The 15,533-nt window shown below is 38.8% G+C and overlaps 1 protein-coding gene across 1 annotated transcript in view; it reads right to left on the bottom strand.

The window, feature by feature from the left end:
• THSD7B (thrombospondin type 1 domain containing 7B) overlaps positions 1–15,533 on the bottom strand; it is an 899,070-nt gene that overhangs the window by 267,476 nt on the left and 616,061 nt on the right. Inside the window, exon 13 of the mRNA XM_052635756.1 lies at positions 13,709–13,972. Coding sequence (XP_052491716.1) covers positions 13,709–13,972 — 264 coding nt within the window. The remainder of the gene's footprint in view (positions 1–13,708; positions 13,973–15,533) is intronic.

Below are 15,533 nucleotides of genomic sequence, written 5' to 3' on the forward strand. Positions count from 1 at the left end.
GAGGTGAAGGGGATTCTCTTTGCTCCCTTACCTCTCCACGTACCTAGCAATGAGCCCTAAGACCTGAGGTTATTTGTTTGTCCTCATCCTTTGAAATTAAAAATAGCCTATTACTACATCTGCCTGATGCTAGGGCATACATGACAAAGTGCTTTGGTTTAACCTGAGACATAAATTATAAAAACACTGAAAACTACTATAATAACCTTCAAGATAACTGTTATTTTTGTCCTGCTCAAAGCCCCACAGGGGACAATTGCTGGAACAGAAATGGGAAATATGGTGTATTTAATATCTTTGTGCCTAAAAGCCACTGTTCCACCCCTTTGTATCATGTCAAGAGTTTGAAAATTTTTTAATATTTTAATTTCTTCCAATGAGATAAGATATCAAGAGTAAGGTGTGTGGGCCTTGAGACTTTATTCCTGTTAAACAAGTGTTGTAAAATAATAAAAGCAAAGCCCTGAGCAGATTGCCTATATATAACATGCATTAATAAAGCTAAGATCTTAACCTTAATCTTCCCCAATCATGGCTCCAATATCCAAGAAAAACCTACCAAACTTGTAAAATTAACTGATTGCTACTTACATAGATGACATAAGTGAAAAGGAATAGAAGAGAAATCGGGAATGAAGTTCCTGGGACTTAATAGTCTTAGATATGAGGATAAGGACCTTAGGGGGATACAGATGGTACTATTTTTTGTTTGTGTGTTTGTTTGTTTGTTTCCTAGAAGAAGCCTTTGGCAAAGAAGAGGAAGGAGAATATAGAAAGTAAAGTGCTAGTAGTATAGATACTACTGAAGATAATAACTGAGTATTTTTGGCTAACAAATTCATGGAGGAGGACAAGGCAACTCACTCCAGTATTCCTGCCTGGAGAATTCCGCAGACAAAGGAGCCTGATGGGCTCCATAGGGTCACAAAGAGTTGGTACACAACTGAAGTAACTTAGCTAGCAGCAGCAGGCTTAGAAATATAATAGACGTTTTAGCAAACAATTAAGTACAAAGAGGAGAATCAAAAAATATTTTGCAACTCGCATGAACTATAGGAATTTAAGCCAAATTTGAAGTAGAAGGAAAAAAATGGACAAGAAAAGTATAAAACTGAGTACAAGACTAAAATCAAGGGTAGAGGAGGCGCAAGTTTTCATAAAGAAAATAATAGAACTGGGGGACTTCCCTGGAAGTCCAGTGGTTAAGACGTTGCCTTCTAATGTAGGGAGTGCAGGTTTGATCCCTGGTTAGGAAACTAAGATCACACATGACTCCTGGCCAAAAAATCAAAACATAAGATAGAAGAAACAATGTAATAAATTCAATAAAGATTTTTAAAACTGCCCACAACAAAAAACAAAATCTTAAAAAAAGAGTAGGTAACAGAACAATAACTGAAGAACAGTAACTGTAGCCAATATTATCTGTAGACCAACGCACAGAATGCGGAAAGCAAACACAGTAAAATTAAAATGTGGATTAAATGAAGGTAGGAAATATATTCCACAGTTACATCCCTATGGTGTCTGACTGGGCTCCTGAATAGCATCACTATATGAAAGGAAAAATGAGCTGTTAAGGAACCCACCCTCACTGAGCTCTGTGCAGCTTGGCCCTGGGATTCAGGTCACTGAGATTCTACCTTCTCCCAGTCTGGCTAGAGTTAGTCAAGAGGAGATTAACATAAAGCCATGGCAGTGTCCAATTCTGGCAAAAGCCCATAAATATATATTAAAGAGTAATTTGGTACTTTAAAATAGAAGTGGGTATTGGGCATCAAAATGAGCTCGTGTGCATGCATGCAAAGTCACTTAGTCATGTCCTACTCTTTGTGACCCCATGGACTGTAGTCTGCCAGGCTCCTCTGTCCTTGGGGATTCTCCAGGCAAGAATATTAGAGTGGGCTCTCATGCCCTCCTAACAGGGAACCTTCCTGACTTCAGGATCAAACCCATGTCTCTTATGTCTCCTGCCCTGGCAGGCAGGTTCTTTACCACTAGCACCACCTGGCTGAGACCAATTCAGAGAAAGCTATCTAATATCTTTTTTTTTTTTTTAATAGATTACTAGACTAGTAGAGAAGAAAGGAGAAGATGCCATAGGTAGAAAGCAATATACCACCCCCCACCAAATCCCTCCTGCCACCCTCATAAACAACTAAAAGGAGCTGGATGAATTTCTATAGTTACCCATTGTTGATTAATGGATCAGGGCCATCCTGAGGGATGGCTCCATGTAGCTGGATGCTGAGGGGGAAATGCTTGGCTCTTTTTTATTTAGCATTTTGATTAACACCTCAGATCAAGACACAGATGGCAAGCTTATCAAATTTGGGGATGATATAAGGCTGAGAGTTATAGCTAATATGTTGGATGTCAGAATCAAGATTTAGAGAGCTTAACAAGCTGGAATAATGAGCTACAGCTAAGAATATGAAAGGCAGCACAGTGGGAAGCATAGTTTCGCATTATTGTGTCCAAACGATAGCTGAACATATATACTCAGAATAGGGTTCAAAATGTTACAGCTATTCCTGCAAACTGAAAATATATCAATAGTCACTATATATCAAATCAAACATTTAATTAAATTTTAATGTAAACTTCATCTACCAAGAAGTATTTCAGATGGTTTACAAAACAGAACCTGCACAAAAATACTATTAAAATGGTCCAAAGAATGCAGAAAAATAGAATATTAGGAATATTGTACTTTCATTTATACAAAAGACATTATCTGAGCATGTACTCTGGCTGAAAGAGTATTTTTCGCCTATTGGACATTTATTCTTCAAATTTTAGATCCTAGAATGGCCTTCTCTGATTCCCCAATTTAAATGATGCTCCCTTTTACTATTCTTTTAGAGTATCCTGGTCGTTTGTCATACCATTTAGCATAAATTGAACTTATATATTCTGTGTTTGTATTTTCTTAATCTCTCTTGTCACTAGACTGCAAACTCCATGAAGGCAAGGACCAAGTGCTTTGTCTAAAACTGTGTAATCAAGGTGTAGCACAGTACTTGACACATAGTAGATTTCAATAAATAAATCCTGAATTAATGAATAAATAAGCTAAGAACTGGGGACTAATAGTTTGGAAGAAGAGCTGTAAAGAGGTAAGCTCTGGAGTGCCCTGGTGTACCCTGCTGGTCTAGTGGTTAAGACTCCCTGCTTCCACTGCAAAGGGTGTGGGTTTGATCCCTGGTGGGGAAACTAAGGTCTTGCATGCCTTGTGTGGCCAAAAAAAGGGGTAAAGTCTAATATGAATAATGTTCTACATGAAAGTATGACGCTGTTTCTGTGAAAATACAGAATTGGTCTAGGGAACTTGGGGAAAAGCTCTTTGAAGAAATCAACTTAATTTCTGGCTCAAAAAGATAAACAGGAGTTCACTTTGAAAAGAAAAAGACACCAAACCAAGGAGAGAACGTGGGCAGAGGAATGAAGTCACACAAGGACAGAAGGTGCGTGGGAAACGGTGGGAGAAGTCCAGTGTGGACAGAGCATATGGTACAGGAAAGGAGGGGCTGAAAGTGACACGGGGACATCTTGTGCTCTCTACTGTCATTTAACCACTAATTGCCAAAAGGAAACATATTGAAGAAAAATAAGCACAATAATGAAGAAACTAGAAATTGCACATGAGTCAGAACACAAAGCACTCTGGATAACCTGGAAAATAAAACATTAAAAATGTATTGATATTAATATGAGGGACATTACATATATTTTCAGATTTTGGAGGTGATCTTAGGCAGACAATATTTTAAATATATTTTAATTGAATAAAGTTAATTTGGAACCAATGAAGGAAGGCATTTTGATTTAAAAAAAATTAAAATCTTTGCCATTTTTAGAGCACTTCAGCTGATTGTTACAGTAATATACTTCTAATTGGTGAGAAGATTTAAGTAGAAGGAACATGACTCTTCTATTACCATTCCAAATAAAAATATTTCTTAGTCTAAAGGGGGTCATCACTTTCACCTGTCAGTGTCATCAGTATCACCTACGTTACCACCTATAAGCTATTCTAAAATCTATATTTCAAAATTGTAATTAGAGAAATTTCCCTCTTTGACTTCAAATATTTTCAATTGTGTGGGTTTTTCACATCTCTATTAATTGTTCTGCTCAGTCCTCAAACTGTTCAATACTGTTTTCCACTTTCTACTCTCAAGCTTGTACCTTACTCTTATTAATGTCAACATCCATCACTGACCTAGTTTTCAAAAGTTCTCCCAACTCTGCCCCGTTTCCCCAACTTTAATAAGTGTTATCCCTCCTGACTTTCAAATACTTCCTCCTCTTCCCCTCCCCATGGACTCTCATTTTTCATTCTCACAGGGGCTACAGCACCCCTCTTCTGACTTTTTCTCTACCTTTCTCTTTTATCTAATCTAACCTCAACCCTGCAGCCAGAAATACTTTGCTAAAATAAATACAGAACCCTAGCACAGCCCTGGTTAACAACCCTACTTTCTAAAGCAGCAACGTCTTGAGAGTTCGGGATTTGAAGAATCGGTAGGAGAAAGGCAGCATCAGGACAAGGACTTCTGGGTTTCTCTTACCCTCTGGCAATCTTATCTATGAGGCAGACTCTGCGACCCACAGACGAGAGCCCACCAGTCTCTTCTGTTCATGCGATTCTCCAGGCAAGAATATTGAAGTGAGTTGCCATGCCCTCCTCCAGAGGATCTTCCTGACCCAGGGATTGAACCCACGTATCATGTCTCTTGCATTGGCAGGCAGGTTCTATACCACTAGCACCACCTTGGAGGCAGCCTGTAGGAACCATCTCTTAATACTTTCAATGAGTATATCCTAGGTATCAGTACTTCATTCCTCTAACTGCCAAGCTAATTTGAAATATATATATGCTATATTTTATTTATCCATTTATTAGCAAGTGAAAATATGGGATGTTTCCACATTTTGGCTTTCACAAGTAATGTTGCAAAATATTTATGTTTTATGAGAATATATGCTTTCATTTCTCTTGGGTGTATATTTCATTTCTGTTGGGTCATATGGCAAACTCAGTGTTTATCTTTTTTAAGGAGCTGTCAAACTTTTTCAAAGTAGTCTCATTATTTTACATTCTCATCAGCAATGTATGAAGATTCCAGCTTTTTTACATCCTCACCAACACATTGCCTTTTTGACTAGTGGATATGAAGTGACATCTGATTACAGTTTTGATTTCCATTTCCCTAATGACTATTGATATTGAGCATCTTTTCAGAAGTTTAAAAGCCATGTGTACTTAATATATCTTCTCTGGAGAAATGCCTATTTAAATTCTTTGACCATTTTTCAACTAGGTTGTCTTTTTTTTATTGCTGACTGAAAAGACTTTATTCTGGATGCAAATCTATTCTTATCAGATACACATTTGCAAATATTATCATCCATTCTTTGAGTCTCTATACATTCTATTTGCTTTCTTCAATACATTTTAGCCATGATATTTTGTCTAATAATTTGCAGGTTATGGTATCAACTGTGCACATATAAAGCCTATTGTGCAGACACTACACACAGGAAAAAAAAAAAGAAAATAACACTTTGTGAGTGGTTCTAATACTTGAGAACTTTCCAATTCTTTTTCATTTGCACATCTTTAAAAGGTTTAGTTGCAAAAATACAACAGCCTTAACATATTCTGGTATGCTAAATAATGGCCCCCAAAGATATCTGAATCTAATCTCTGAAACCTCTGAGTGGCCCCTTGTATGTGAAAAGAGACTTTGCAGGTGTGATTAAATCAAGGATATTGAGGTGGGAATATAAATCTGGGCTATCCTGAGTGCCCTTACAAGAGAAAAACAGAGACTGGGACAGAATTGACATTAAAGAAGTAATAAGACACCAAAGCAGGATGCTATACCACTAGTTTTGAAGACAGAGAAAGAGGCCATGAACCAAGGAATGCAGCTCTAGAATCTGGAAAAAGGTCAGGAAATAGATTTCCCTCTAGGTGCTTTGAAGGGAGTGAGGCTCTGACTACACCTTGATTTTGACTCAGTTATACTGCTTTTGGATTTCTGACATTTAGAAATGTGAAAGAGGAAGTGTGTCATCTTAAGCAACCAAGTTTGTGGTATTCTTAGATCAGTCATAAAAAAATACATATATGTACATGAAAATTCTTTACATAGAAGCATAGATTTATATTCTATGTTTTGTTAATTACGAGTATGTATGATGCCCTCTTTGCCAGGTGTTTGTGACAACACAGTAATGAAGTAGACACAGTCCCTCCCTCCAGGATGCCATTCTCCTCTGTGGCAGGACAGACTAGACATACAGCAGGTAAAATATGAGAAGTACTAGGATTGGGGCCCTGTTTTTCTAAGGGATATACAGCAGATATACTTAACTCCTAAAAGGTTCTAGGATTTGAGAAAGAACTGACTAGCAAGATTGCCTGGAATTTCCCAGAAAGTGTGACATTTCTAACCTAAGTCCGGAAAGGTTACTAGGAGTCTACTAGAGAATTAGGTTGCAAGGGAGGAAAATTAAAGTGTGTATGTAGAGAAGGCAAAAGCCTCATGAAAAGGAATGGCATGCATTGAGATATGCAAGATTCTAAGATGGCTGGGGTTCAGCATGGGAAGGAAAAAGGATGAGGTTTCAGGGGTTCACAAAGGGCAAAATCATGAAGGGTCTCATATGCCACACTAAGTGGCCTGGGCAGTCAGTTGACAATAAGAATTTAAAAACGTATGGCAGTGATCATCATACCGGCCTATGGGAAAGATTTTTCTCATTGAAAGGGGACCAAAGGGTGGTGGAAAGAAGGACTGAGTAAGGCCAGGCAGTGGGTCCTCACTGCCGTGGATCTAAGGGAAAGGTAAGAAGTCTGAGCAAGTCAGGGAGAACCACTGGAATGGAGAAACATGGATAGAGGATCAAAACATCTCTAAGTAGTGATTTCATATGAATTTTTATAGCAACATTCACAGGAAAAAGGAAGCAAAGGAAGCAAAATCTCAACATAGAAAACACAGAAGCATATCCATCTTGTCAAACTTAAATTTATTTGCTAAGGAGTAGACTCTATTATTCCTTCTCAAGTGATGATTTGAAGAGCTTTTCAACATCTGAAAAAACATACAGGTGCAGAAGATTTAGGAAACAGGTCATTTGGCAAAAGTTGCAGATGACTAAAGAGTTGCTATTTTCTTCTGCAAGAGATATAATTACTCAGTCTCTCTGCCTGGTGGACTCATAAAGGAGAGCTCACAATACTTTTAAAAGTTTGTCCTATCTTTGATACACACAACTCTTTGCCAGGACACTTCATAAAATGCTCTTTTAAACAACTCAGTTAATAAAGATGTAAATTTCAGTCTCCTGTCTTGGCCAAAATAAACTAGCCCATAAGTAGTTGAGCTAAATCTTCTCAATAATATAAAATTCAATATAGTCATGTTAGGGAAAGCACACTGATTGAAGCCGCCCACCCTGGACAGGCACCATAGTAACCATTTGCATGAGCTGTTTTGTGATTGGAGATCCTGATAAGGAATACGGAACTAATAAGCCACCACCAACCAAAAGAGTTCAGGAAAGGTCGAAAGGAGACACTGCATGTCCGTCCACTTCCCAGAATCCCTCTCGCTAGCATGCATCTTGGCTGAGCCATGTGTGCGCCACCAGGAAAGACTCTGAATTAGAATAATTGGCCAAAGACCACGCGGGAAACTAATCCCATCACCATAAAACCCGAGACTGCGAGCCACGTGGCAGAGCTGTTCTCCTGGGGTCTCTCACCCTATTGCTCTCCACCTGGGTGCCCTTTCCCAATAAAATCTCGTGCTTTGTCAGCACAAGTGTCTCCTCAGACAATTCATTTCTGAGTGTTAGACAAGAGCCCAGTTTCAGGCCCTGGAAGGGGTCCCCCTGCCTGCAACTGTCATAGAAACTAAACTTTCTAAAAGTACTAAGATTAAATTCACATTTTATCAGTAACTGCAAGTACACGATGGAGAAGGCAATGGCATCCCACTCCAGTACTCCTGCCTGGAAAATCCCATGGACGGAGGAGCCTGGAAGGCTGCAGTCCATGGGGTTGCTAAGAGTCGGATACGACTGAGCGATTCACCTTCACTTTTCACTTTCATGCACTGGAGAAGGAAATGGCAACCCACTCCAGTGTTCTTGCCTGGAGAATCTCAGGGACTGGGGAGCCTGGTGGGCTGCCGTCTATGGGGTCACACAGAGTTGGACACGACTGAAGCGACTTAGCAGCAGCAGCAGCAGCAAGTACATGATATATTATTCTTTAAATCACAAAGATTTCTTAGATTATTGTGCTTTGTTTGATATCCATACCTCCTTATATATAACAGCAAATTAGTTGAATTGCTGTACTAGGCTTAAGTTGCAGATGCCAGGTTATTTCTGGGTGAAATATTAATGAAGATAATTAACTGCCTCTCAAACTCAATCATAATTTATCTGGAATCAAATATGAAACAAATTCCATTTTACTTTATAATCTGAAGAATTAAAATTTTTTTCACATAGTTCTCACTGGATCACTAGGAAAATTGTTTTTCTGCATTTTTCCCATTCTTTCAAACATATTTCTTGTCTACTGGTAGCAATACAATTTCATTCCAGTACAAGTAGGACTCCCCCTAATCCCAAACATTTTTTAAGGGCAAAATAAAACAAAATATTCTAGTGTTTGTCTGGCCTTGTATTTTAGAGTCAGCTTCTCTGTGGCTCCCTATTGACTATACTCAGCTATTCTATCCAAACAACTCTTAATACACACACACACTCAAAACTTTTATCAAGGCACACATGTTGCCTCTGGTCATATCTAAATTCACCTTTTTATTCATTCAACCAACATAACTGACAGTCTATAGTCTATTGTGGGCCAGATCCTGTGTTAAGCCCTGGGGATGGAGAAATGAACTTGAGTCAATACACCTGAATTGAAATGAACCTGATTCAATAAACAATCAGGTTAGTAAGAGAAACAGGAAAGTATATGGCTAAAAAAAAAAAAATCTAAATATATTGATAAAGGAAAAAAAGGAAGATCCTCTCACCTACCATGGAAATGGAGGTAGGAAAAGTGCTTCCTGGATCAGGCATCACTTTGTCTTATCCCAAAGGAAGAGGAGCCTCATGAAAGGAGGAAAAAGAGTGTGCCAGGTGGAATACATAGTCATGGAACTTCTTTAAGGTCCTGTTAAGGAGCTGGTACATGCAGAAGAGACCAGGAGAAACTGCCAGAGAGCACTGGCATGGTCACATGTCTTTCAGTGTGACGACTGATGGCTCTTAGTGAATAGTAGATATCAGGTGGTTAAGACAATATTGTAACATCTCACTGGGTGTAGTAGACAGCAAGAGGAAAAGAGAAGCTTGAGAAAATGCTTAGGAGGCAAACTTATTAAGACCTGATGGTCTAGTTGTGTATTTACAAATATGTTTTAAATACCTACTAGCTTTCAGGCATCATTCTAGGTGCTGTGGATATAGCTGGAAAGAAAAGTAAAAAATAAAAAGCAGTTCTTTCTTTATTGGAATTTTACTATCCAATCATAGGAGAGAGAGATAAAGTATTTTAAAAAAATAAATGCATAATATTTTAGTTAGTGATTACGTACCATGAAGAAAGATAAAGACCAGTAAGGGGAATAAGGAGCTTCCCAAGTGGCATTAGTGTTAAAGATCCCATCTGCCAATGTAGGAGACATAAGAGACATAGGTTCAAGATCCCCTGGAGGAGGGCACAGCAACCCACTCCAGTATTCTTCTTGCCTGGAGAATCCCATGGACAGAGGAGCCTGGAGGGCTACTGTCCATGGGGTCTCACAGAGTATGACACAACTAAAGCAACTCAGCACACGTACATGCATGGGGAAAAGGAAGTGATGAACAGAATGATTTATTACAGGAGTTGGGCAAAGATTTGTTATGAGCAGAGATGGGAATGAAGGAAGGGACGAGGGCAGGACATGAGGAGAGAAGAATGGAGGGTGTTGAGGTGTGGGGGTGCTTTCATGTCCTATTCTTTGAAAAAATATCACTAGGATAAGAGACATAACTGGAAGTAACTCTCCTCAAGTATCATTATTTTGGCACATTCTATTCTGTTGATTGAATTAGGTAATCATCCAGGCCTGTTGTCACACACAGTTGGGAATTAAATCCAACACCTTGATACTAGACAGTGATGGAACTCAATAGCAGCAAACATCTGCTGACAGGATACAGACATAAATTCCACTCTTAAGTGTTCTGTTTGTTTTAAATGAGGCATAATTTTAATACTGGTCCCCTCAATGATATTCCTAAAGACAAAGAGACTTGGCTAATATTATCTGTGGTTTGAATATTCCATAAAATCCATTAGCACAGGTAATTCAGAATTTACTGAATTATGTTGCCCACAGCTATATGTACAATCTATGTGCCCGTCAACAGATGAGTCAAAGAATTTGTAGTGTATATAAACAATGGACTATTATTCAGCCATGAGAAAGACATTCACCGTTGGTGACAATGTAAATGGACCCAGAGGATAGTACACTGAGACAAGTCAGACAGAGAAATACTGTATTACATCAACTTACACGTGTAATCTAAAAGTGCCAAACTCATAAAAACAATAAAATGGTGGTTTCCATGGGATAGGAGTGGAAGGATAAGGCAAGGATAGAATAATTTTTTTAACAGTATGAACTTGGAATGAATAGTAAAGAAGCCAAAGAGATCTAATGCACAGTAATGTGGACAACAATATAGTCTCATAACCAAACTTACTGAGACTAGAAGTATTCCAAACACTGAAAAGAAATGATAATTATGTCATATTATATGTGTGTATCATCACTGCAATTGCAATATTACAACCTACAAATATATTTTTTAAATTTATTTATTTATTTTACTTTACAATATTGGTTTTGCCATACTTCAACATGAATCCGCCATGGGTGTACACGTGTTCCCAATCCTGAACCCCCCACCCACCTCCCTCCCTGTACCATCCCTCTGGGTCATCCCAGTGCACCAGCCCCAAGCATCTGTATCCTGCATTGAACCTAGACTGGTGACTCATTTCTTATATGATATTACACATGTTTCAATGCCATTCTCCCAAATCATCCCACCCTCTCCCTCTCCCACAGAGTCCAAAAGACTGTTCTATACATCTGTATTGAATTAAATTGTACACTTTAAATTTATGCAATGAATGTTATACATCAAATATATTGCAAGAAAAATTTAAAAATAGACCACTATGTATACTAAGGGCTTCTCAGGTGGCTCAGTGGTAAGGAATCCACCTACCGAAATGCAGGAGACTTGGGTTTAATCCCTGGGTTGGGAAGATCCCTTGGAGAAGGAAATGACAACTAACTTCATTATTCCTGCCTGGAAAATCCCATGGACAGAGAACCTGGAGGGCGTCAGTCCATAGGGTCACAAAAGAGTCAGATACAACTTAGTGACTAAACAACTGGAGTGGGTAGTCATTCCCTTCTACAGGGGAGCCTTCCAAACCGGCAATCAAACCAAGGACTCTTGAATTGTAGGTGGAAGAATCTTTACCATCTGAGTCATCAGGGAAGCCCTAAACAACAACAATGTATTTTGTGTGAAAAACAAAGATCAGAGTAAACCAACTCTAGCTTTTCCCAATGGGTCCGTTATTGTCTGTGATGTGTTTAATGTTTATGAAAGTAAAATCACTGAATACAAACCTGCAGACTAACTCAACAGGCAGGGCAGTGACTGTGCTAAATGAAAATTATTAAATCTTAAACTGCATTCCTATTATGACCCAGGTATAGCCTAAATAAAATGAGCTGATGTACTACCAATATAGAATAAAGACAAACTGTCATTTACTTGTGTGTTAAAAGTGAATTCAATTTGTTATTTCTGGTATTACTGAGAAAACTTACTAGAATATAAAAACCTTGATGATAGTGACCAAAATCTATCAATTTAAATTTTTTTAGAGTTTACCACTAAAACATAAATTCTCTATTTGTACCTTCTATAAAATCCCTAACTTCTTTAGTTTTTTATTGTTTAAAGGTAATTAAAAGCCAAAAAATAGAGCAGGAACTCAATAAGCTCCAGTGCTATCAGTAGTCAAAGTCTCCTCCATCAATATTTACACCAACTGAATTTAAGCATCATTCCTTTCTCTGTTCACCCCTATCTTTTAAATTATGTCAAGGTTAAAAAATAATAAAAAAGAGACTCTTCTCCCCGATTAAAGTTTCAAAAATACTTCCAGCTTGCCTAATTTCTTTCCTATAGTTCTAGTCTTAATTTAGGTGTACTTACAGTTAGAAGTGGACATGGAACAACAGACTGGTTCCAAATAGGAAAAGGAGTACGTCAAGGCTGTATACTGTCACCCTGCTTATTTAACTTATATGCAGAGTACATCATGAGAAGCTGGGCTGGAAGAAGCACAAGCTGGAATCAAGATTGCCGGGAAAAATATCAATAACCTCAGATATGCAGATGACACCACCCTTATGGCAGAAAGTGAAGAGGAGCTGAAAAGCCTCTTGATGAAAGTGAAAGAGGAGAGTAAAAAAGTTGCCTTAAAGCTCAACATTCAGAAACTAAGATCATGGCATCTGGTCTCATCACTTCATGGGAAATAGATGGGGAAACAGTGGAAACAGTGTCAGACTTTATTTTTTTGGGCTCCAAGACGACTGCAGATGGTGATTGCAGCCATGAAATTAAAAGATGCTTACTCCTTGGAAGAAAACTTATGACCAACCTAGATAGCACAGTCAAAAGCAGAGACATTACTTTGCCAACTAAGGTCCATCTAGTCAAGGCTATGGTTTTTCCAGTGGTCATGTATGGATGTAAGAGTTGGACTGTGAAGAATGCTGAGCACCGAAGAATTGATGCTTTTGAACTGTGGTGTTGGAGAAGACTCTTGAGAGTCCCTTGGACTGCAAGGAGATCCAACCAGTCCATTCTAAAGGAGATCAGCCCTAGGATTTCTTTGGAAGGAATGATGCTAAAGCTGAAACTCCAGTGCTTTGGCCATCTCATGCGAAGTGTTGACTCATTGGAAAAGACTCTGATGCTGGGAGGGATTGGGGGCAGGAGGGGAAGGGGACGACAGAGGATGAGATGGCTGGATGGCATCACTGACTTGATGGACATGAGTCTGAGTGAATTCAGGGAGTTGGTGATGGACAGGGAGGCCTGGCGTGCTGCAACTCATGGGGTTGCAAAGAGTTGGACACAATTGAACAACTGAACTGAACTGAACACATTGTACTGTACAATATTAACTTTTGCATTGGTATTTTTTCAACATCCTTATAAGAACTGAAGGCCTGATGCCTTCTATATAAGTGATTAAAGCACCAATTAACGGCATAAAATATATTCATTTGTGTTGGGCTTTGGCTTTCTCAGAGTAAGCCTGTGCTCACACACAAAATCAAGTGACCAGAGGTGAAGTATAGAGAGAGGTGAGTCAAAGATCCCAAACACTCACATTTCAGATAACCAGTGGATATGTGCATTTCCTATATTCATACTTAATGAGAGGCAGTGTGTTTTTGACAAAGGAAAACTGAAGCAATTACTAAGAAACAAGGTTATGAGTTCTAGACCTGGGACACACACCCTGGGCTATATGTCAGAGTTCTCATGGGTTACTCCTCGCCCATTTCCTTACCAGAACTGTTGCAGTGGACAGGGTCAACAGGTCTTCCATTTTTATCAGAGCAGGCTACTGCTCGAAAGCGCAGGCCTTCTCCACATTCTTTGGTGTCTCCTTGTAGCCGCAGTCCTCTATGAGGCTCCTTTCTCCTTTCAGGAAGGATGCAATCTGACCAGTTTCCATAAGGATGAGATGTAAACACATCACAAGGACACGGTTCTGTTTCCACTAGAGGGTACAAGTCAGCATCCTGGCATTTCTCCTTCTTTCTGCTTTTCCCTGTTCCAACAAGAGACATGGAGGTGTTAATTTCACATCTGTTGTTTTGTTAAGTTGTTCACATTTCAAAGCTCTTGGGCAATTAAGTCAAATAAAATAAAGCCTTTCTTTTTTTTTTTTCCACTTTTTTTTCCTTTAACACAGAAGTAAATCCTAGGACAATGAAGCAATTCCCACAGCAACTGTGAAATTTAAGTTAATTGGGGGGAAAAAAGGCTTCATGTTGGAGAGTGGCAAAACATACTTAGAAAAAATTTGCTACAGTGGCTTGACAACTAGAAAAATTCTTGTTGATTTATATTAATGCCTTTATAATTTGTTGATAAAAACTGACTACCTTGTCTCCATTTTCCTTGAAAGTAATGGTTTCCAAGGAAGCGAATAAAATGGTGTAAGTATAACTCTGCCTTTTTTTCAAGTAACTTTTTAAAAAATAGCTTGTTTATTCAAGGAAAAAAATTATATCCTCCCAGACAATGGCCTTGGAGTTAGCCTGGGTGTCACCTGGGGTGTGGTGGGCAAAGTGTAATTTATTTTGGTTCCTGTTATCAGGAACTCAGAAATGCTGACAGAAAAAATATATTGAAATAAATGCTCAATGCAAGTTGGGTAATTTAATCTGAGAAAAAGATATGACTTGCACTTTGAGAGACCTTTTTAACTTAAAGATTTTAGAATATGACCTTACATTACCAGTTGACTTTGATGGGCCTTTCAGGTGTAATCCCAACTTTTGAGTAATGACAATGCAAAGTCATTTTTCAAAGCTGTGAATACTTGATAATTATGTTTAATGGATTCTAAGACACTCTGTAACTTGACGCAACTTTGCTACTAACACACTTCCTCTAGATTTTTAAGTTCTCCTAAATATAATAATTTCACTTTGTTTCTTCATTAGCGGGCCATTAGTGAGAGTCATGGCTGGTTATTTTAAATAGTAGGGAGCTTTATTAATCTATTTCCAGTCTTAAATGGCTGTTTTGGAAATGCTTGCTATAAGCTGATACACAGACTGCTTTCTCATTGTGAAACAGTTTACGTTTGCTGTGTCGCTCAGTTGTGTCCAACTCTTTGCAATCCCATGAACTATAACCCGCCAGGCTCCCCTGTCCATGGGGATTCTCTAGGCAAGAATACTGGAGTGGGTTGCTATGTCCTCCTCCAGGGGATCTTCTCAGCCCAAGGATCAAACCCAGGTCTCCCTCATTGCAGGTGGATTTTTGACCCTCAGAGTCACTAGGGAAGCACATGAATACTGGAATGGGTAGTCTATCCCTTCTCCAGTGGATCTTCCTGACCCAGGAATCAAACCTGAGATCCTATGTTGCATGCGGATTCTTTACCAGATGAGCTATCAGGGAAGCTCCAGAAGTTTACATTACACACAACAATTCTACAGTTGTCACCTGGAGGACTAGCTGTATCTCTTCTGTGATGCTTCTGGACACAATAAATAAGGATTCCTATAAGTTCTGAAAGATCTTGTAGAAGCTTTGGACACATCACTGTCTCTCTAGGGTGATATACTCCTTGCATCTATCATTAGGGCCACTTGCTG

Source organism: Budorcas taxicolor, chromosome 2 (genome assembly GCF_023091745.1).
Source record: "Budorcas taxicolor isolate Tak-1 chromosome 2, Takin1.1, whole genome shotgun sequence".
Taxonomy (NCBI): domain Eukaryota; kingdom Metazoa; phylum Chordata; class Mammalia; order Artiodactyla; family Bovidae; genus Budorcas; species Budorcas taxicolor.